The following is a 24,619-nucleotide window of genomic DNA, read 5'->3' on the forward strand; positions in this document are numbered from 1 at the left end:
GGCGAGATTGGTCTTGAGAGAATGTCTCGGTGTTACTGGTGACACAGTCTCTTTGATGCCTCTCTTAGTTACTTTCATTTCTATGGATTACACGTGGCATAATCGTGCATCGCGTGACTTTTATTCAATATTGAAGTGGGCCAATCATTAATTGGTCAGTGGGTCCGCAGAGTGTGCTTCACTTATTCAATTTTTGATGTCACCTGGAAACAGCAAAATGAATTTCTGTAATGTGGGTCACAGCTTGATGGGCGTGTAGCCGCCTAGCTGGAGAGCCGCACAGGTTGACCTCATGATGTGTATTTCGTTGTAAATCTAACGGTTAGGATATGGGTTTGCTATATTATTCAGGTGATAGCCCACGTTTTGACTTTATTGACCAATTTTTATGTGGGAATGTGAGCCCATGAACGTTGAGGAAAAAACATTGAAGCTACCAACAGCTTCAAAAAAATTTTAAAACCCTCTCCATTTGATTACACGTGGCATTTTCAAAGAGGTGTTTTCAATTTTAATAAAAATGTAGGCTGTGAAATAAATTCAAAACGCCATGTGTCTTATAACGAACAAGATTTCCTTCAAAATTTGAAGCGGGTTGTCAGCTTTTGAATTGGACTCAAACATTGAGGGTTTTTCATGGTCTTTCACATTATTTGGATCAATCTTGTGACTTTTTAAAAACTTCGAAGGGTAGTCTTAAAAGCACCCTCACACTATAGTCAATGTTTTTGTCTTATAAGGGTTAAAAACATAGGAATAGGCTAATTTTTGGTGAAGATGATCTATATGATAAGGAGATCATCCTCACCAAAAATCAACTCGTTCCTAAACTTTTAACCTCATCAAATGTGGTTTACAAAAAAAATAAAAATATGGACGATTTATGATTCTTCAACTTGTTTTAATGGGATTATAAATTTCAGAATGGACTGATTTTTTGTGAGGATGATCACCAAAAATTAACTCAATCTGAAACTTTTAACTCATATGAGACAAAACAATTGGGCTATATTATTGGAGGCCTTTGGTCATAATTAGGGTGTAAGGTGAAAAAATAAAATTATTTTTCACTACTTTATTGTAAATCCTTTTCTTTTTTATGAAAATCAAATTTCTTAACCATTGCATGTCCTTGACTTTGTGGAAAAATCCTTTCAAGTGCATCCACCTAATTGTGAGTAGATTTTGAATTCTAAAAGGCAAGATAATGAATGCAAGTACATGGATCAATGTCCCTTATGTATAAGTTATTTGACAATTAAAAAAATGAGACATGAACCACTAGGGAACTAACTTTGTACATAATTCTATTTGCCAACTCCAACGGGTTACTTATCAATTGAGTGCTGATTTTCTAACTCAACCTGGCAAAACAATTCAAAAATTCATTGACGTTTCATGTGCAAGAGTTGTAGATTTTTTTCTGTTGGATACCCAATTGCACATGTTTTATGTAAATGTGCAGTTGTGTATCCCGAGGGAAAAATCTACAATTCTTACATATGCCACATCAGTGAGTTTATTAGTTAGTCTGTCAGAGTTGAGTTGGAAAATCATGGCACTTATAAATTCTACTCCAACATCTAAGTTTACAAAATTATTAAGGTAAAAGTAGAAGTGAGAAACTTTCATATCTATTTTTACCTATGTAAGGATCCAATTGGGTGTCCCATTCCTAACTAAGGTCAAAGTCTATAAAATAATGAACTATTGTGATAAATATTAACGACGGACAAAAAAAAAAAAAAAGACACTACAATTCCCCCACAACTTTTTTTCAACTCTTAATTGACCCCCACAGAAATATTTTTCCAATTGCCCCCATTTTTTTTCTACTTGTAATTGTCCCACATGAGCAAAATCTTGGCTCCGCCCCTAGTCAAGAGGGACCCCATTTTTATGTCACGTGGCATTTTTAGGACTCACTCACCATATGGATATGTGGTCCATCTCTTGGTGAATCTATGTATCAAAAATCATAGTATTTGATAACTTGTATCCACTAGATCTAACCTCTTGAAAAAATAATTAAAATCCAATGACTAGAAATCATTCTTAAGCCAATGCTATAATCAACGGATGCACATTACCAATCAAACTGGTTCTTTTGTGTGTAGATTCACTCAGGGATGGACCACATACCCATACAGTCAATGGGTACCCAAAAATGTCACATGACATAAAATGGGGTGCCACATGACCTTGGTTGGGATTAGAACATCTCATTGGATCTCACTCTTTTTAACTTATGTTTTTCATTCTTTTCAATGGACAATTATAGGTGATGGGTAAATTATCATTATAGGTGATGGGTAAATTATCATTTTCAATGGACAATGAAATGTATCTCAAGGATAATTTTTTAATTTTCTTTCCTTTTCTATTTTTCTTCCTTTCTTGACTTTAATGTCTTTCTTCTTTTGCCATTTTCCAATATTGCTCATGCAATTTTATTGTCTTTCATCTTCTCCAATTTTATTAATAATTTGCCTTATTTCTTTTCCTTCCCAATAATACCTTTGACTTTATTGTTTTTTTTTTTTTTTCATTTTTCCAAAAACACCTTTTACAAATTTCTCTATTGTTTTTTCTCTTTTTTTTTTTTTTTTTCTTTTTCAATAATATCCTTCCAATTTTATTATTTTTTCTAATTTCACACCAAATCCCAAAGATGATGCCAACTCCATGGGCATAGACAAACTCTAGTATATTATACATTAAATATTATGGATATAATATATGTTTGATCCAAATTGAAATTTTGAATATTCAATAAGACAATCGAAATTGGATCTGAGTATTAATTTAGAGTATTTGTCGATTTCAAATTTGAACTCAAATATTGGAAAAAAAAGATTTGAATTCAAATATTCCAGTATTCAATTAGATTATTATCAATTGACAACCCTAGCTAGAGGTTTGGTCTCATTAATGAGCTCGAGGGCACTCTCCATATTACAAATGAACTTTGGTTTTGAAGAGCATATGTATTTTACGCTTACACAATTTATAAGTCTAACTCGGTCTTTTTTTTCCCCACCAAATGCCCTTGAATTTAGTTACATATAAATATAACTAGGACGAGGACACAAACTATGCATGAGCTATTGCTATGGTAAATACTCGTCGAAACCGCAGGCTCTTGCCATTGCATATTTGTTACTTATAAGGTGGATTTTACAAAATTTTCTATATCGTTATATATAAGATGATTTCTAATGCATTGATGGATCTCTTGAATAGTACTTATTGAACATTGAGTTATGAAAATAAGTATTTGTGTAATACTCACCCTTTTTTCATTACATATAATAGTGTAAATACATGGAAATAACTTGTTATTTAGAATCATGATAATCTAACTACCCCACATGACTGAATCGACTCTCCTAAAGTAACAAGTTCAAGAACTGTAGATCTGTACACCTTGGGGTACAGAAATGCATTTAACCATAATTGTCAAGTCAAATCTCCTTATAGATTTACGGTTCCAAACTTGTCAAGTTAGGAGAGTCGATTGAGTGTGCCATGTGAGATAGTCAAATTATCACGACTATTTTATTTAATATCAAAAAAGATTATCATTAATATGATCTAATATAATTTTATCCACACATGCATACGTGAAATCCCAACCGTCAAAACATAAATTCCAACGATTGGAAAAAATGTTGACATAACAGTATTGTAAAATAGATTAAAATGTTTTTATCTTGCCGAATGGATTTCCAGTTTTACTCTATTGGTATTTTGTGAAAAATATTGAAAATGGTTTCTTGGACTGATGGACCATGAAAAACCTGGACCGAAGTCCTCACTTGGGCCATGTCGACTACCAATTATCCATCTTAACTCCTCCATTTAAAATGCTTGATCGATAGTGAAAATGTCTTTATTTTTCCAAGATTCTTAAAGTTGTAAAATTTTGTTTTACATCCACGTGGCTCCCTGTTTTTCAACATGAAGGCCCATACAGATAAGTGATCCTTTTGTCACCCTCGAACAATTACAGGGAAATAATGTTTGAGAGTTTATATTACCACACAAACTTCCTTCTATAAAGCTCTAATTAATTAAATTATACAAAACAAATTAAGAAATGACATAAATACAAATTAGAGACTCTGTAACAAAGGAAAATTAAAAGAAGAAGAAGAAGAATGCAGCTATCATGACAATCCAATAGCATACAACTTGGATTTCTTCCTCCATCACTCTCTAATCCACGAGCATAAAAAAAAGCCTTAATCCAAGAGTTTATTGGGAATAATTGGAAAAAGGACTTAAAAAATAGAATGATCATCCACCTCCAAGCGACCACGGCAACATATTTGACTTCACTTAATATAAAAAATAAATAAATAAATAAACTCTCAAAATTTTAAATTACCTAAATATAGTAGAGATATTTTCCAAAATGTGTGCAACTTTTGCAAAACTTTTGATTATGATACGATAAGAAATTGACGAATTAAAATGAATAGTATATCGGATTTGGAATTTCACTGTATTCAACAAAGGAGACAAAAATTAACTCAATATAGTAGAGAGTTGGTATTGGTACCTCGACTTTTACCTATCACACCCCATTTTTTAAAAAATTATTTATGACACCCTAATCGAAAATTAGAACACACCATTTAAACATTACAAAAGTGTGGTTCAAGTTATTATTTAAACATTACAAAAGCATCATAACACACACAAACAATTTCAATAGATGTTTACAAATAGAAATCCTAAAAGAAAAAAAGAAGGGAAAGAAATTTTTTATTGGCACCCCAACTTTTACTTATTTCAATCATTGACTTACTTTTTTTTAGAGATATTTATGAAAGCATGTGCGGATTTTGTTTTAATTATGGTTTTGGTGGTGTTCATTTTATTTTAAAAACATGCATGCGGAATACTGTTCACTTTTACGCATCTTCAAATTCATATGTTACGAGTTTGTAGATGTGTAAAAACGAATAGTATACCACGTGCATGTTTTGAGAATTAAAATGAATAATGTACTAAAATTGGAATTCCGGCACGATTGGGAGATTCAACATTTTTTTTTAAATTTTAGTTGGAGTGTAATAAGTAAAAGTTGGGGTGCTAATATCAGTTCTCATATACAAGTAGAGAGCAATCCAGTCGTTAAGCATTAAACAAAGAGACGACAGCTGCATTGCAGATCCCCTCTTTGATCTTCTTGACTGCAGAGATGATAAAATGAAGCGACCTCAAAAACCCTCTATCATCTCTGATCAAAGCCCCTGCTCAATCTATAACGTTCAAAATCCTAATCCCCAAACCCAAACCTAATCCAAATCTCACCTCTCTTTTCCCTCCACTCTCCAAACCAGAAAAGTAGCCCTAAAAAGACTCATTTTTCTCTTCTTTTCTCTGCTGATCTCTGTAGAGCCCAAGCCCTCCATCAAAGCTATGTCTTGCTCCAATCTAACAGTATGGGTATCCTCCAAACCTTATTTCTCAAACATCTCTTCACTTTCCTTCAACTCTAGCCTCAACCCATTACGTCTCCCTTCACATAATTTAAACACGACTAACCCATCTCGCTCCTTCTCTCTCAACCCAATCCACTGTGGTCTCCGCGAGCTTCGAGAGCGTATCGATTCCGTAAAAAATACCCAAAAATTTACTGAGGCAATGAAGCTTGTTTCAGCTGCTAAGGTCCGAAGAGCCCAAGAAGCCGTCCTCAATGGCCGACCCTTCTCCGAGACTCTCGTTGAGGTTCTCTACAGCATCAATGAACAACTTCAGACCGAAGACATCGATGTGCCCTTAACCAATGTTCGTCCTGTAAAGAAAGTAGCACTTGTCGTTGTAACCGGAGATCGAGGTCTCTGTGGTGGATTCAACAATACAGTTATCAAGAAAGCCGAATCTCGAATTGCAGAATTGAAGGATCTTGGTTTGAATTATACAATTATAAGTGTAGGAAAAAAGGGTAATTCGTATTTCCTCCGTCGGCCTTATATACCCGTTGATAAGTTTCTCGAAGGTGGGAACCTTCCCACCACTAAAGATGCTCAAGCTATTGCCGACGATGTGTTCTCACTCTTTATAAGTGAAGAGGTTGATAAGGTTGAGCTCTTGTACACTAAATTTGTTTCATTGGTTAAGTCCAATCCCGTGATTCACACTTTGCTTCCATTGTCACCAAAAGGAGAGGTTTGTGATGTTAATGGTAAGTGTGTGGATGCTGCGGAGGATGAGTTGTTTCGTTTGACTACAAAGGAAGGGAAATTGACTGTGGAGAGGGACAAAGTGGTGACGAAGACAGTGGAGTTTTCGCCTATTATGCAATTTGAACAAGACCCAGTACAGATTCTTGATGCTTTATTGCCTCTCTATTTGAACAGTCAGATATTGAGGGCGTTGCAGGAATCACTTGCGAGTGAGCTCGCAGCGAGGATGAGTGCGATGAGCAATGCAACTGATAATGCCAATGAGCTGAAGAAGACTCTGTCTAGGAAGTTCCATAGAGAGCGCCAAGCGAAAATCACGGGTGAGATTTTGGAGATTGTTGCCGGTGCTGAGGCTCTTTTATAGTTTAATGGTGTTGGGTATTTTGTACTAATTTTAAATATGGTTGCTTTGAGAATTGTTGTTTAGAAATTAAAATAGACAGCTTCACTGTAATGTACGGGCTGCGGTCTAGTGCCCCTTATAATTAGAATAGTAATGGGGATTTGGAGCAGAGATTTTCCATCTGTCAGCCCTTTCTTCTACATATATAAGGCTTGTATCATTTGGGAGTTCTTTGTGTATCCGGTCAGTTAATCTGTTGAATAATTGAATATGAATAATTTAGGTCCATTGGGGATTCAAAGTTGTTTTCCATGATTATTTCATCCAAGTTACGATGAGGTTTTGTGTTTTCTACAATTATACTTGTTCCTTTGGCTCCGAGAAAATAAATTTCATCAGATAATGTGTGATGGCATTTTGTAGACTAAATTGGTTTCTCACACGAAACGACACTCAATGGAGACATTTTCGATGTATGTTTTTTTTTTTTTGGCTTATTGTGGGTATCCTTACCCTTTGGGTGAGACTAATCCCACGGTCCATGCACGACCCCCTTGGAAAGTCCTACGTGCAACAGGTTGAGTCGAGGGTCAACCGGACCCTGGAGGGTGGTCCCAAGGAATTCATTGCTTCGTGGATTTTGAACACTTGGCCTACCCTTCGTGAGGAGCTTACCAAGACTCGGCTTGCCACTAGGCCAACCCCTTGGGATTCATTTTCGATTTATGTGGATCTTGAAGACAAGGACTTTTTCTAGACAGCTTTCTTTCATAGTTTGTCAGGTAACAAATATGTTTATAATAAGGCAGTGCAGCCAGGGAAGTGGACAGTATACGCTATAGTTAGCTCAAACAAATAACCTTTGAAATCACAACACCGAGTTCATGCATACCACTCCAGAATACCTTCTCAAACTTATTTTGTGCCATTATCTTAAATTGTGTGCATGTGCACATATGAACACATAGTTGATTCAATGTTTTCTTTACTTTAATTTTGATCTTTGGACATGCACTAAACCTATTTTGTCAGCCCCAATTGATAATCCTACATGGAAGGGAGATGAAGCACATAAAAATTTCTTGTCAAATTATTTGTTTCCTATCATTTTGGAAATACTTGTAGTGAAACAATTCTATAGTGGGTGCTCAACCTGGAATTGAACCATGGAATGCAAAAGATAAAAAGGACTATCACATGTCGATCCATACATGGTTTCTTGTACACTATTGGTACGCCCTCACTTTCAACAAATGTGTAAACTAACCAAAGACATGTGCATTTTAGATATCAGGTATCATGCTAGATTTGTCCCATGTGCTGACTGAACTGTGAGGGGAAGGTAAAATGGATAATCTTTTTAGTTCGTATATAGCGCGGTTATGCTCATCAGTTTGTTTCCGCAGTGGCCTGTTCTGTGATTGGGCAAAAACAGGTTATCTTTTTTCCTATTGGTAGCTTCCCAGAGCAGTAATGCCGAATATAACTGGTCATTTTGTGAAAAGTCGTGAATTGTGAGATTGGAAACTTATAGTTGTATTCTATATAGAGGATTTGTGCGAGTAAGATATGGTTTACCTGCAGAATTCGTCTAAGCACCTTCCTTTCAGAATCACCATGTTGGAAACAATCTACATTGAACTTATCAATGTTTTGTGACCGAAAAAATCTTGAATCGTGAGATTAGAAAGCTAGAGTTGTACTTTAAATGAAGGATTTGTGCTAGTATGATATGGTTTGCCTACGGAGTTCCTCTAAGCAACTTCCCCAAGCATTGTTTGTAAACAATCTACATTGAATCTATCAATGTTTTCAGCCAAAGAACTCAACGTAGCCTTCCCCAAGCATGACATGGGTAAGTGGTAAAATCTAATTATTTCTCTTCATGCTAATTCTGCCTTGTACATTCTTGTGGTTTTTGGTGAAGTGTCATCTATATTGTACTGAATCAGTTATGTTCTTCTGTACTGCTTGTTATAAATAGATAAGGTTTTATTCGGTCCCAATGGTTTTGTGGGTTTGTTTTTGTCTTGGTCTTCACTTCAAGTGAGGATTCCAAAGATTATGCCTCGTTTTGAATATGATAAATCAAATTCAGTTGAGGTAAAGAAGATCAACCTTGCCACCAATTCCCTATTTTCTTAAATGTTTATCAACTTTTCTTCTGCATTAGCGTCCTGACTCCAAGCAAGCATGGTCCATGGCTCATTCACAACGTTTGGGTGCCGACTGAATTCATCAAACTGCTTTTACCATTAGTTCCTGAAATTGTCTCTTGCCAGCTTACAATTACAACCCCATTCATCCCACGATCTAGCTTTGCTCAAGTCAGCCTTACCGACGTGTCCTAGGAGTCACCCCAACTCACTCAGGCACTCACACACTCTCAAAAGAACTCTCACGCACACTTGTGTTTAATTTGGAAGCTTGGAGAGTGAGTGCCGGTTTATTTGGCATTGCTTCCTATTATTTGCAGACACTCTACAGGGTGTAAGAACAAATTCTTAATTACTTCAACCGTCCACATTCACCCATTTCTTTTCGAGTTTAAGATTCCAATTAAAAGGAAAATGGCCAACAATCAGATGGTTGTGATCATCTCCCTTGAATCCTTCCCCTCCTCCCCCCCTCCCTCACCCACATCCACATCCACAACCACACCTTTTCAATTTTTTGAAGATGACATTGCCTCTCGACTTGGGCCTTTTTGCATAGACTAATTGGAAATGGCCTAAATATTATTTTCTTCAACTTCTAACAAAAAAAAACTTTCAATTTCTCCTCCCAAACCATTTATTTTCAAACTCTTCAATTGTACCATTGACTACAGTTTACCCCACTACAAGAAAATCCTGGCTGGCAAATCAGATGGTGGACTCCAATCTGTTGCGGATCCTGTCCTATGTGCTCCTATAGTTACCCAGAGCGGAAGCACGAGAGTGCTTCAAAAATATCCTTGGGACTAGAGCACTTGGAAATGGAAGTAGATGAGTTTCAAGTGAATGGATACCGTGAGATAGGACAAGAAAAAAAAATGGAATTTCACTAATTCAATTGTTTATAAATGAACTCAATACTGCCACCCTTATCACATGTTTTTCAAATTTCCATTTGTAATTTCTTCCTCGTCGCCATATCTATTATATATATATATATTTTTATCATTCTCTTTTTGATAATTATTATACTTTATTTATCATCAATATGAATCATATTTAAAAAATGCCAGCTTGCTAAGTTGGTAAAAAACTTAAAATTTGTGAGTGTTAATACCACAACATGGATTCAAAATCCACCTTCTCCTACTAATTATAGGACACTAAGAACGTTTGCCTGATAGATATAAAAAAATAAAAATAAATAAATAAATAAATAAAATAAATAAAATAAAAGAGAAAAATGTACGTTTTTTCTCAAAAAATACCCATGTAGATGACAAACTACAATTTATATCGGTTTTGTAATTTATTATAAATACTTTCATAATCACCCTTTTATTTGCTTAAATTTATAATAATGCAACCTCAAGCTGGAGCCTCATATTGCACTTCATGACGTGAGAGTGGATAGGAACCATAAATGCTTTTCATCGCATCACTCCCGCACATGACTCTTTTTCTGCCCCTTAAAACCATCTTTGTTGTTTAAATTTTTCATAATGCTAGAACTTATAATCCACGAATTGGTTTTGAGTAAAATAGTATGATTGGAAAGTTCTCATCAAGATCTTAATATCGGTATCAATATTAAATATTTTATTTAAATAAAATGATATGATTTATTTATAAAATTTAGCAATTATATAATATAAAAAAATATATACTTGTCCTACGTATCCATTTATCATTTTAATAATTTTTAGTGAAGAGAATTCATGTTCGATCTAATTGCAAGGCTTCATAGAATATGGTCAAGGATTTGTGGGATCGAAAACATTTTAATGGTCCACTAATGAAATTTTAATGTGAGTCTATATGATTGCAAGGAATTTGTGAATATGTTTTGCTTTTGGGAATTTGAATTCTAAGAAATTAAAATTAGTAACCATATTATCTGAAATTCCATTTCACAGAAATTTTTTATTTTAGAAGCAAAATCATTTTCCACAGAAGTCAACCATGAGGTCGGTAGAAAAAGGTAATTTGCTTCCTCATAATTAGCATATCTTCATTAGATTTAATAAAATCTTAATTTTAATAAGTTTCCAAAAATAGCCTAAGAAATATCTGTACGACAACTCCACATCTTATGCCACATATCACCGGCTAAAATCATAAAACCCTAATTTTTTTAGACAGAATGACTAAACTACCCCTACATATATTTCAAAACCCAATCTGCATCCATACAACTGTCATGTCACATGTGCCATTGTTTTTAGCGACACATAACTTACTTTCTGATAACCGTAGAAAATGACACGTGTCCAATTATGCTCTAAAATCCCGCCTCACCCTTTTTAAAACAAAATCAACTCTCTCTCTCTCTCTCTCTCTCTCTCTCATTTCTTCGTTCCCTCCCATTTCTTTCCCGCCTCTCCCATCCTCCTTAAAACCCCATCTACTCTCTCTCTCGATTGCGATTCCTCTCTGACTCGCTCAACTCGTAAGCTCTGTAGCCATGAATCGGAGAGTTCGACGTCTCTGCAGATCTTCGCCTAAGAGAGAAGAAGGGTTTTACAGATACCTAAGACCAGGGGCACTCGCCCAACTCAGAGACTCGAGGATCAGTGCGAGATCTCAAAAACCCAAAATGCAGACTCAGATCTCTCTGTACCGAGTGGCTTCATCAACATCGCCCACAACTGGGACTAACAGCCAGACCCAGATCGCTATGGTAGATGGATTCCCTAGTTTTGCTGGGAGGATTTACGGCCCTCGATTCCCACAAAGGAAGAAACTTGTTGCCTCTAAGTCCATTTTCTTCCTGAGTTCGAATCCTTCGAGTCCCGTGTCTGAATCGTCCGATTCAGTCATGGATGTATTGAGTTCTGATCTTGTTGTTGCTCATTGAATAAATGTGTCGAATCTGTGAAATGGTTACATTTTTTTCGTGTAGATCGGTTTCTACCAATTGTGGCCAATCTTTCTTGTTTTTATTTTTATTTTTATGGGTTATGTGCGAAAAAAAGTTGTAGATTGAGCTGGTATAAGATTTCAATGGTTTAGAATCCATAGTTTTATATGAATTTGTTTTTTTCCTCAATAATTGAATTATTCATATTAGGTTTTTTGGAGTGGGTTGTTTTCTTTGCTAGGGTTAAAATTTCATATTGGAGGAATGTTTGGATCGTCGAGAAAATGACACTGTTTTGGCTAATATATTCCCTAAAGGTTGAACAATCTTCAAACATTTTGGGATATACCAACAACTATTACATTCCGATATTTTGAACAATATTTGAACATTTTGGGATATACATGGTTGGATGAAGCTTATATTTCAATGGTTTAATTAGAGATTTGCAATTATAGTTCAATGTCAAGTCCCATGTTTCAATTATAATAATTTACTCAACTATAAGAACTTTACTACTACTGATGTTTTACCTTGCTGAGATGACCAAGCATTTGATAATCTAATTGTGATTTCTGATATTGGTGGTTTCAATTTTGTCATATTTTTCCTCAAAATGTTTCCTTTTTTTTATCCAATCATTGCTACAATTTCAAAGACTCATGCACAGTTCCAGTTAGTTCTTTTTTTTTTTTTTTTTTTTGCTTATCGTGGGGATTCCCAGCCTTTGGGTGAGACTAATCCCACGGTTACATGCACTGGCCCCCTTGGAAAGTCCTACGTGCAACTGGTTGAGTCCAGGGTCAAGCAGACCCTGGAGGGTAGCCTCAAGGAATTCATTGCTTTGTGGGGTTTCAAACACTTGACCTACCCTTCCTGAGGAGCTTATCAAGGCTCTGCTTTCCACTAGGCCAATCCCTTGGAGTTGAGTTATAGGTGCTTCTTGATCGATCTATATTTACGTGCTGGGGCTATCAAATCTGCTTTGCCAAGATTGCTTTTTTTTTTTTTTGACACTATCAAATTACATTAGCTGTTAAAGACCTATCGCTGTAGTTAAGTTGAGCTCTTCAACTTTTTAAAATTATATCTGGTCCTTTCTTTGGGACTTGCGAAAGTATTGTACTAGTGTACAATTGATCAAGCTAGTTCGCGGGTAGACTTCTTTTTCTCAGTTTGGTTTCCTATGTTCATCATTGGTAGCTAATTGATCATGTTTGAGTAGCTTATTATGTAAAGTCTTAAATGTCTCCACGTATTAAACTCAAACTCACATGATGATTTGTTGGTATGGTTGGGTCCTTCATCTATAAAAGTTGAACTCTGTTTTAGGAATTTGTTTTAATAGCAAGCTGAAAGAAAGATAGACATCATGCACCTGTTTTAGTTGCATCTTAATTCCCCGCCTTCATTTGTATTCTAATGTGCAGAATTTGGATGTAATGTAGTGTCACAGTCCACAAGTGCTGATGGGTTTTAAGGCTGTAGTAGACTGAGTCTTCAGTTAAGATTATTAGGTGAAGTGATGTATGTTATTTGAATTTAGATGAGTCCAAACTCGGGCTTTATCCATTGTTGGTGTTAACTTCTTCTCAAAGCGAGCAAACATGAAATTACCTCTTGATTGTGGTAATTATTGAATTTCCATTATTGTACAATATACACCTGTTTGAGGTCTCGTTATGGGTTTTACCAAAACTGAACCAATTAAGGTGTCTAATTTGGGTAACTCAATAATTACTTGGATTGATGGTGTCGAATTGTGGTTTGTTTGTTATAGGGCATTGAATGACTTGGACTGGATCTTGTATTATTATCTTGCAGTTATTGAAGATGTTAGATTTCACTCAAGTTGCGGATAGTTTGATTGGATGAGACATTTTGAGTCACTATTTTGTGGTTTGGTTCGGGGATTTCAGAACAGTGTGTGTTCACTCTCTGCACAGCAAAAGCGAGCTTTGGATCGTAGTGACAATGAAACACATTTTTCCACGAGGATAGACATTCTCAGGGACATGTAATTGAAAACCAGGTACGACAGTTTACCAGAAATGAGTGTGAAGCACTTAGGAACCGAAATGAAAAGCGTCCTTGAAATCAATGGAAACCTATGGAAAATTGGAAAGCATCTTGGAAAAGTCCTATGATCAATGTCTAGAAATGCCCTTAGAACTTATTACATATCAGGGAATACATGTAGAAATGTGAGTTACAAATCTTATGTCAGTGATGTAATCCTTATTATGTGTGCTAGACACTTAGGAGGCATAGCTCATTCTCTTGTTTCATATGCATCTCATTCTTTAGTACGACCACAGGGAAGTAAGATATATAATAGATGCTTATAAACAATTTCACAAAGTAGGTAAGTAAAAGCTTAAAAAAGGAAAATGAATGACATTGTTGGACCCTTTTAAAGGACTTGGCCAACCCAAACTCACCCACATGAACAATAACATCATCATCAAGCAGAACATTTTTAGGTTTTTAATCACAGTGAACAAATCACGCTGAATGATCGGTGTATTGCAAATCATAGCGAGCAATCAGTATTTTGCAATGGTGACGGAGACATTCCAATGCAGATGCAGAATCAATCACTATGTTTAGTTCTGAGAACTTCAATCGCCACATCAACTTTACCTATAGCATTACCAATAAATGAAATTACCCGTTGCATGCCAAATAAGATCATTGATTCCCAGTTTTCTCCTAGAGTTTACTAGGGATAGTGCATAGAGACTCAGAGAGAGAAAATGAGAGAACGTGGGAAGGAATGCTAGAGGAGAGAGAGAGAGAGAGAAGACTGTGGATGGGATTCTGCTTCTCTCAGTGGCATTAGTTCTTTCCTGCATATGCTTTGCAATTGTTGTGAGTATGGTGCCCGTTAACATACCTTAGTGTGTCCTTCCATTTGGCTTCCTTGCAAATAAAAAGACTTGTTTTGTTATAAAATAAGATCTCATGATCTCTCATATTGTGCTGTTTCTTGATCTCCATTGGCTACTCATGGAACAAATGCATGGCGTTAATGGGCTTGTCTCCATTACTTAAATGGGAATGGCATAGTTTGGTGAAGAGATTGATTGGACAGTCAGCATCATTATACACGGGCACTTGTTCATCCAATCACTACAGGGTCTTGCTGGTCTTAAGTAGTAGTCACAAAGTCGGAGAACGAATGAAAAGGTCGTGTTTTTTTACCGTTTTAATAGTCAGGGATGCAAGTCTTGATTTAAACATGTTTTTTTTTCAAAAAAATGCTGTTTTCTGTTACTATGTTGCACTACATATTTCCTTCACAGAAGACAACTTAATTCAATGGCTGATGACTTGGAAGAATCCTCAGGAGGCTTAAATTTCTCCATGGTATCTGATCATCTATACTTGGATGCAACCAATCCATACTTGAGCAAGTTGTTATGATCTTAATGAGACTTCGGAAAAGATCTAAATCTTAAATGCCTTTCAAAGAACTAAAAGATGGACGAATTTTTCCTTGAAATAAGTTACACTCCATATGAGTTAGTATTCCTCGTGGATCCTGGGTTCTAATATCCTCAAATGTGAGCAATGCAAGTTGATCTGTCTAGCTCCGCAAAGGTTAAGGTAATGTTGATGATGGTCATAACAGAGGGAACATTGGCTAGGAGGCATGGTTTTAAAACTCGTCTGAGACCGAGACATATCACCTGAGTTAACTCGGTATTGGAGTTGAACAAGACCAACTCACAAAGTCACTTTTTTGATCGAGATTTAGGACTTACGTTCTATATTTTTTTATTTATTGAACGAGACGTCTTGAATGTATCGGAAAACTTATCTGAGACAACCTGATATCGGGTCTGGACGAGACGAGACGTGAAATCGAGTTTTAAAATAATAGAAAGAGTATGGAAAAAAGAAACAACACAAGATTTATGTGATTCAACAAACGTGCTTACATCCACGGGCACGGGGAGTTGTTTCACTATAAATTGAGTTTATAGTGAAACAACTCTACAGCGGCTTGTTAATGCTTTAATTAAATTTAAATTTATTTTAACTCTAAAGACTCCTATTTGCCACCACATTATAATACCCATATTTTCTTCAGTTTCAAGCTTCCAATCTTAATCATATAAACAGTTTTTGATCACACTTTTGAGATATATCGCACTCAATCAGAAAAAAAAAAGAAAAAAAGAATACAAGTATAATAATGGATCATGATTGTATTGAGTTATGACCTAAATTGATTGTAACATTCATTACCTCATTTCACTTTGGCTCCTAATTATAAATATTAATAAGACAAACACAGATGACATATTTTATATATAAAGATTGACTAATCAGATACAGTGTCCCAATTATAAATGTTGAGCCTCTGTACTGCACAGGGGACTTGAATGGCAGAGGACTGATTTCGAGATTACTGTCCATACATCTCTCTCTCTCTCTCTCACGCACACATACACGTACAGACAAGAGAAAGTTTTAAAGGGACGGTTTATAAAAAAGAAGTTACCACTTTTTAGTTTCAAAAGTTAGTTACAAGTATCATTTGATTTTTAAGGGTTACATTTTCCTTTAAATTTCTGAAAAAACAGAGAAAAAAGAAGTCATTTTTCATGAAACTCAATGGCTTCCAATATACAACAACCAGAAGGAAATAGTAAATATTCAGATAAGGAAATTCTACACCTATCTAATAACCCAGAGATCAAATTTATGGTTGAAAATCACGGTATTTCATCGATAAACAAAAGCAGCGATGATGAAAATCAGCGGGTTTTCTCCTGTAGCAGAAAGTTCAATTGGAATCGATGTCCACGATTTGGTGGGGGCATGGAGAGAACCAGAATTTACCATGTTTGGCCAGGGAAAAATGTAATTTTCTCTGTTCTTCATTTACTTTTTTTTTTTTAAAATTTTTATATAGAAAATAATTCATAAGGTTGATTTTGTTTTGTTTAAATCAAATGCAAGGTTTTTTTCTTTGGAGGGCGACTCATCTGTGGTCCAGATCCTAGAGGGTTCCTCTTGACGACAATCTCAATAATTCTTTCGAGTTGGACTTTTTGCATGTATATTGGAGATGATTTATCAAAGCATTCCCATCTCATAGTCACTTTTACTGTGATTCTAACTGTAATTGTAAGTGCAAACACAAAATCTATTAAGAAAAAAAGAGATCAATGTAGGATATGTATGTCGGGCACTGTACAATTGTGATTCGAAAGCGCCTACTTTAATTAAAATTAATGGACTATTTATAAAGGCACGAATTGAAATTTCTGTTTTTTTTTTTTCTCCTTCTGTATAGGTTCTTGTAAACTTGATCATGGTTAGCACAACAGATCCAGGAATTATCCCAAGAAACGACCAATCATCATTAGATGAAGTTGGTACCAGTAATGGGCCGAGGAGCAAGAGAATGAGAATTAATGGGGTTGAAGTAAAGCTGAAATATTGCAAGATTTGTAAGATATTCCGACCACCACGGAGCAGCCATTGTGCCATTTGTGATAATTGTGTCGAGAAATTCGATCATCACTGCCCTTGGATCGGCCAATGTATTGGACTGGTATATTCTTTCTTTTGTTGCACATTTGTTTCTGTAGTTTCTTCATGCAAATACAATGCTTAATAACTTAAAGTGGCCTAAACAAAATTTGTTTTAAAGTGGCATTTCAATTATGATTCTTGTGTATTAAATGTGCAGCGGAACTATCGAATTTACTTGATGTTCATATCCTCGGCCTTAATTTTCTTTATCTATTTATTAACGTTTTCTTGTCGGAGAGTTAATCAAAAAATGTCGGAGACTGGAATGACACTGTTTAGGACACTGAGGAATTGCCCAGAAATGCTTGCATTGGCGACATTTTGCTTTGTTGCAATGTGGTTTCTTGGTGGCCTTGTCGGTTTCCATGGATATCTGATTATGCTAAACCAGGTGGGTCTAGCGATATCTCATACACATTTAGGCAAAAAATATCATTCATCAAACTGATTTCTTCTTACTAATCTGGATTTTGTTATTCCTCATGACATTTTAAAATTTGTACAATTTGGCCTAATGGATTTTATTTTTGGGCGTGGTTTGTGCAGACAGCTTATGAGAATTTTCGACAACGTTTTAATAATTCACTTAATCCATATGATAAAGGAAAATTAGGTAATATAAAGGAGATTTTGTTTGGGGGATTGCCAGATTCAAGAATCAATTTTCGAACAGAAATAACACCAAGGGGGTATCTCGCAAGGTCGGGATTCTAGACCAAAGCAATGAGGTTGGATTTTCGAATGTAGAAAATGAGACAATGGGGTGTTGGAATGCATTGAGCGGGTGGCAATACAAAGGGTTCTCCATTACAAAGAGCTGTCGATGAACATTTAATTGGAGATAAGCCTCGTCACCCTCTTATATTCATAGTTCTCCCCTTCTCCAATAGATCGGTCTTTTTGAGTAGTTGGTTGGTTAACAGTCCGTATATTTGTTTTAATGAAACGGTCCTCTTATGTTCACCATGAATATGGTATTTGGAGTGCATATAATTATTATACGTTTTATAGTGACTCCACTCCTTTTCATTTCTTCTTCAAAGATGTTTGATTTTGATTTCTACTCAAGTGAGAAAACATTGAGAACTATAGAGGAAATGGTGATATGAGATTAATCGAGTGATAGCAGAAGAAATTGAAGGTTGGTTCATCCTCTTAACTCGGCATTCTAAACATAAGTCACTAGTTCTATATTATAAACCCTGTTTTCAAATTGATGACATGCTCTCTTTGTCCCAGTCTTCTATGAGATATTAATAGAAAATTAACTAAATGCTCTCATCTTCAATCTTGAGCAAAAAAATTTTGATATTTCTCCCAAAAAATCATCTTCAAATTCTTCAACTTTATGGCAGATTAGTTTTTAAACCTATTGATATCGTCGTCAACCTGTTGCTAGAAAATCCTTGATTTTTTTCTTTCCAAAAGATCCTCATCTTCAACATCCCCAAAAGTCATATCTTGTTATTCTTGCTTAAAAGTTTTAGGAGATAGAATCTTGAGTTGAAGACGTGGAGACAAATTTTTTTTACTTTATCTAAGAGATTGAAGATCATTAGATTGGACAAAAATCAAGTTTTTATTTTATTTTTTATTTTACAGAGTTACTATTGCTGCACCAACTTTTGCTAACACCACACCAAGTATGCAATTCTTTGGTGATTTACATAAGAATTGGCGTGGCATTAGTAAAAGTTGACGTGACAATAGCAGCTCTCTTATTTTAAAGGAGTTGAATATATGGAAATACAAGCTTTCTTTATTAATTAGATTCACTCCGAATCATATCTAGATCTGGAGTAGAACACTCAATAACTAATTTCTCAATGTAATTAATTTACATGTTCTAAGATTTATCCTTGGTAGTTTTAAGTTTCAAATCTCAAATCCTTTAACATTTACAAAAAAAGTTATCCCTAAGTGGTTTTAAAAAATCATTCAAGATCGTCTCAGTCATCTCAATATCATTCATGAATGATACAAGGAGGGATTACCAAGTTATCTTTTTTTTCCTGCTCTTCTTCTTCCTTTTTAGGTCATGGTTCTGCATAAACATTGTCATTTTGTTGGAGTCCAACATCTTAGTGTTGTTCATGAGCAAGATGAGTCCAACAAATTTTATACTTTGTCTAAGAGATTGAAGATCATTAGATTTGAGAAAAATCAAGTTTCTATTTTATTTTTTATTTTATAGAGTTACTATTGCCACACCAACTTTTGTTAACACCACACCAAGTATGCAATTCTTTGGTGATTTACATAGGAATTGGTGTGGCATTAGTAAAAGTTGACAAGGCAATAGTAACTCTCTTATTTTAAAATGAGTTGAATATATGGAAATACAAGCTTTATTTATTTATTAGATTCAGTACAAATCATATCTAGATCTGGGGTAGAACAATCAATAACTAATTTCTCAATTTAATAAATTTACATGTTCTAAGATTTTATCTGTGGGGGTTTTAAGTTTCAAATCACAACTCCTTTTAACATTTACAAAACAAGTTATCCCTAATCGTGGTTTAAAAAAATCATTCAAGACCGTTTGAGTCATTTCAATATCATTCATGAAAAAAACAATATGGGATTACCAAATTACCCTTTTTTTTCTTGCTCTTCTTCTATTTTTTAATAACTCACAATTCTGCATAAACATCGCCATTTTGTTTGAGTCCAACATCTTAATGTTGTTCATGAACAAGATCAGACATTTTTCTCAAATTTAAAACCATCTCCCTAATTGCTCCTTCACTCTCTTTTGTTTGTATGTGTGTGTTATGCCCATATTTAAGACACCTTAAATTATTGTAAATTCATAATCTTGCAGTTATTATTTAATTATAATGTTTTTGAAGGTAAAATTATATTTTTACTACTATAATAATATAAGGGTTGATATAAATTAATTTTTCAAATTGAAAATGTCACATGCAACTTATCTTTACATCTTACGTAAACATACACATAATTATAACTCCCAAGGGGTTGGCTCAATGGCAATTTTGAATCCAATTAGTGAGAGCCCATACGCTATGTTTTCGATACCCAGAATGAGCAATGACTCCTCGAGACCACTCATAAAAGCGTACCCTCACTCACCTAGTGTGCGATGTGTGGGTGTTGCCGCACCCAGGAGAGGGAGGGACCCATATGCTTTGGTCTAAGCCCTAGTTCATCGGATCCCACTACTCAAAATGTAAGTTCAGATATCCTCGTTAACAAAAAAAAAAAAAACATACACATAATTTTAATTAAAATAATTTTACATTTTAACATAATAAAATATCATTACATTAAGATTTTTAAACAACAGATAAAGAAGTTTTATATCTTTCATTCTGCCACTTTGTATCAATTAAATTCATCCAGCTCTATAAACAACAAGATTTATCAAAACTTTTAGAAGACTTGAATTTGATTCTATGTTGACCATCTTTATTTAAAAATAGATTATATTTGATGTTATTATAATGATTCATTAAGGTGTAATTATTTGTCATTTTCATTTTCTGCTCGTGTGCATTATCCATCCCACATTCTCCTAGAGCACAAAAAATAAAAATAAATTTTTATTATTATTTAAATTAATAGAAAGGACGAACAAATTGTTGTGTCGGCAAATTCTTGTTTTAGTAACTATATGACTTCCTCCCAAAAATGGTGGGTCCATATGCCATGTATACCAGAGAAAATATAAGTGCACCACACGCATCGCACGTGGGCGGCTATCAAATAACTTCCAGGAATTTCATTTTCAACTCATTAATTTTGAGAGCTGTTATTGGCACCCCCAACATTTACTTATTACACTCTAATTTCTTAAATTATTTATCACACCCTAATTAAAGATTAAAACACACATTGATTAGGTTTGTCACGTGCGTAGTCAGATTATTGCGATTCATAAGTAAAAGTTGGAGTGTCAATAGAAGCTCTCTTTATTGAAACGTTTCGAAAATATTGGACACGCAACAGCATACGTAAGTTGTCCTAATCCATCGTAATGTCCACATACAGAGCCTCTCTCTCTCTCTCTCCCTCCCCTTAAATTGATAAATAAATAATCTCTCCAGAACTCATGAAGCATCGAGGAAAGACGCACAAAAACAATCGAAGCCCACCACACGTCTTAATGGAGGCCAAAGTACCAACAGTACCCACTTCAATGAACGTCACCACCCAAGCATCTCTCTAGCTGTTCTTTTCTCGATTTTAGAACCATTTTCAAGAAGAGGGAGAGATTTACTGATGCCGTATTGATTTGGTTAGTTTTATAAGTTACACAGATCAGTAAGATCGAATCAATCTCTCCTCCCATCAGTCTAACAGGGGGGACAGCCAAGAAGAAAACCCCATTTCAAGAAAACTTGGAAAAACCAAGGCTTTCTAAAGCAGGAAAGATATTTGGATTGGGTTTTATTATTTGGACCCAAAACCCTTCTTTGTATATTATGGTTGTTTGGGTTTATTTTCACTGAAGCCTCTCTGAATCAAGGTAAGAACGGTAGTTTTTTATCTTGTAGGGTAAAACCCATTTTGAAAACTTTGTTTAATTTCTCAATTTTTAATATTCTTTCCCTCTATGATTTTGTTTTTTGCAGGGTTACAAATTTCAGAAATATGGCAAAAGATTTGATTTTGGGTTGTATGAGATATTCTTTTTGAGAAATCTCTGAGAAAAGCTGTGATCTTTGGGACCTGTTCAAGCAAAGGAAAGGTAGATCTTGGATAGCCATCACCCATTTTATAGATTTTGTGAGACACCCATTTGAGACATCTATAAAAAAAAACTGTGATTTTTGAGTTGTTTTTGAGGGTCTTTAAAGTTCAAATCAATCATCAATGGCTGATAAATATACTTCTCTCATTAACAGTAGTAATAATAATAGTAGTGGTGGTGGTGGTTGGAGATCAATGAGAAATGAAGAATTTAATGAAGAAGATGTTTGGGCTGTTGTGAAGGAGAGGAAAGATTCCAATTCCAAGATTAGAAAATCAAAAGATTCCTCCCCTGTTTCAACTCTAAGGCGCCTCCCTACTGCTTCAAGAATGATTCCAAGATCTGATAAATCCTCAACGACCCATCATGTCTCAACGGTTTTTCAGCAATCAGCACCTGTAAACATTCCTGACTGGTCAAAGATTTATACAAATCCTTCAAGGAAGAAGGCCTCATGGGGTGATGATGATGATGATGATGATGATGATGATGTTAATGTTGATGATGATGAGGAATTTAATGAAGAAGAAGATACTGATATGGTCCCACCACATGAATGGCTTGCTAAGAAACTTGCAAGGAGTCAAATTTCTTCATTCTCTGTATTTGAAGGTGTTGGTAGGACTCTGAAAGGGAGAGATCTAAGCAAGGTTAGAGATGCTGTGCTCAGTAGGACTGGGTTCATAGAATAACATCCATCATCATCCACATCACCATTAGAGATCATCATTATGTATGAAATGGGTTTTATTTTTTAATATATGTATATAATGGGTTTTGTGGAACAACACTAGAAATAGAAATCAATGGTTTCTTTTTTGGGTGTGATCTCTGTTGTTTTGTTTGGCAACCTCTGAGATTTTTGTCTTTTGAGTGGAAGAAGCATATTAATTGTTTTAAAGGAATTTAATCGATCTACTTTTTGTTTGTATTCCTTGTTTTCTTATAAGAATTGCTCAAGTCTAACTACTCTGAACCATTCAAAAGAAGTAAATTTAGGTTTTGGTTCATAAAAATACCAAATAGAATATAATTGAAATTTTATTTTATTTTTTAAATATATTATATTTAATAATAATTAAAAAAAAGAGAGAGTTTATAGAAAAGATTAAAAATCAAAATAGCAACTATAATCTTAGGGTATATTTGAAAGAATGATGATTCCAGATGTACCTATAGTCCCATAAACTTTACTTCCTTAGTATCTCCCATTGCGAAGAAGCTATTTTAAAGATAAAGTAAAAGAGAACCTTATCAAAAACAGATTTCTCCTTCTAAAATATTTTAAGGTTTCGACTCCTCCTAACAAACGTGAAGGTTCTTTTATGATTAAAGTCTTGCTAGAGTAATATTGAAATTGATATTGTTTAAGACATTGGTGTGCACAGAACCATAGATGCTTCTCACTTGTATCACGATGAAAACCATCTATGGTCTGGACACTCATTCACGTCAACAATGTCCCAAACGATGTCAATTTTAATGTTACTTAACATTTACCTTATGATTATGTGTGGAAAAAATGAACTCCCTTCGAAATTGTTATTTTGAGGTATATGATTATATTTTTTTAGAAATCATTTATTTGAACAAGGTGAAATGATTTTCCCACCATTTTATGTTATTTCCTCACTTCCCATAACTAAAAACTATAGTTTTAAAATTCGACTTGTCCAATGAGTCAAGTCAACAACTCACAAGTTAATTCAAATAAGTCAAATAAAATTATATTAAATTTATAAATGTTAATAAATAGATTCTAATATTAAAATAAATAAAATACTTTTGTACTCCACATAAATATTATGGATAGACAAATAACTTGATCAAATTTTGAACGTAACTTAATGCATTTGTGAGTTGTGTCTACTGAGAGTTTTAAAACTATGCTAAAAATTAGCCCTCACTTTTATATTTCCTCAGGCTCAAGTAAAGGGTGGAATTCATTTTCTCATGGTCATTTTCTCAAAGAATTTGTATTATTTTGACAATGAATTCCCAACTATAATATAAGGATAAAGATTTTCCAATTAGAAAGTCTTCACTTAGTCAATACACAGTTGACATGGCATAGATATCGAATTATATATATTTTTCCCGGGATACACAATTGAAAATCTTTTATAATACTCAGCTAAAGTAGTGGATAACTTTTAACCTTACCAAAACTTTTTAAGGTTTGGGCTAACCCTTATTAGACATAAAGTGATAGCTTGATTACTTTTGACTTTTGTGCCATTTTCTTTCAATAATCAGATCTCAGTCCATAATTCAGTGTTTGTGTCAAATTTGCTCTTAATTATCTTAATATATCTACAATTGAGATTTTAGTCATTTGCAGATTTTTATTCATCGTCAAAGCCATGTCCCAATAATTAAAATCAACTAAATGAACCATATTATTTATTCAATTCTATCTAAAACCATGTCTTGAAAGATAGTATTGACGACAATGCAAACATCCAAGACTTCATGGATGCGTTGTAAGCGTCTACAACCATTATTCTTCTAAAGATGCCTTTACAAGAAAATGTATTATGTAGATTAAAAAAACAAAGGTTTTCTTATCGTTATAAATTACTTTTGAGATGATGATATTTGAAAAAAATTACTATTGCATAATGATAATAAGGTCATTGCCTTTTTGCTATTAATTGGTAATCATTGGGAAATCTCTTGCAAGTCTTTTATTTATTTATTTATTATTTGTGATCGGTTGATCTTTGCAATAAAATTATTTGAGGATATTTTTTATTTCAAAGTTCATAGAATTTTCTACTCTATAACCCTATA

General features: G+C 34.5%; 4 protein-coding genes across 4 annotated transcripts; all 4 read left to right on the plus strand.

Moving 5' to 3' along the window:
- Nucleotides 1-5,157: 5,157 nt before the first annotated feature.
- LOC147411580 (ATP synthase gamma chain, chloroplastic-like) lies at nucleotides 5,158-6,919 on the plus strand. The gene has a single exon (XM_086450083.1). It carries the CDS (start codon nucleotides 5,431-5,433, stop codon nucleotides 6,559-6,561), a length of 1,131 nt encoding a protein of 376 aa, XP_086306209.1. The 5' UTR covers nucleotides 5,158-5,430; the 3' UTR covers nucleotides 6,562-6,919.
- A 4,241-nt stretch (nucleotides 6,920-11,160) lies between these two features.
- On the plus strand, nucleotides 11,161-11,553 carry LOC147411581 (uncharacterized). The gene has a single exon (XM_086432281.1). It carries the CDS (start codon nucleotides 11,161-11,163, stop codon nucleotides 11,551-11,553), a length of 393 nt encoding a protein of 130 aa, XP_086288407.1.
- A 4,291-nt stretch (nucleotides 11,554-15,844) lies between these two features.
- Nucleotides 15,845-18,086, plus strand: LOC147411582 (putative protein S-acyltransferase 5). The gene is made up of 5 exons (XM_086454165.1): nucleotides 15,845-16,428; nucleotides 16,528-16,695; nucleotides 16,865-17,125; nucleotides 17,264-17,497; nucleotides 17,653-18,086. The coding sequence occupies exons 1-5, from the start codon at nucleotides 16,180-16,182 to the stop codon at nucleotides 17,818-17,820; spliced, it is 1,080 nt and encodes a 359-aa protein (XP_086310291.1). The 5' UTR covers nucleotides 15,845-16,179; the 3' UTR covers nucleotides 17,821-18,086.
- Nucleotides 18,087-21,155: 3,069 nt separating this feature from the next.
- LOC147411583 (uncharacterized) lies at nucleotides 21,156-22,759 on the plus strand. The gene is made up of 2 exons (XM_086450087.1): nucleotides 21,156-21,601; nucleotides 21,708-22,759. Exon 2 carries the CDS (start codon nucleotides 21,949-21,951, stop codon nucleotides 22,516-22,518), a length of 570 nt encoding a protein of 189 aa, XP_086306213.1. The 5' UTR covers nucleotides 21,156-21,601; nucleotides 21,708-21,948; the 3' UTR covers nucleotides 22,519-22,759.
- The last annotated feature ends 1,860 nt before the right edge of the window (nucleotides 22,760-24,619 follow it).

Source organism: Akebia trifoliata, chromosome 1 (genome assembly GCF_017979445.1).
Source record: "Akebia trifoliata isolate Shusen 1 chromosome 1, ASM1797944v1, whole genome shotgun sequence".
In the NCBI taxonomy this organism is placed as follows: domain Eukaryota; kingdom Viridiplantae; phylum Streptophyta; class Magnoliopsida; order Ranunculales; family Lardizabalaceae; genus Akebia; species Akebia trifoliata.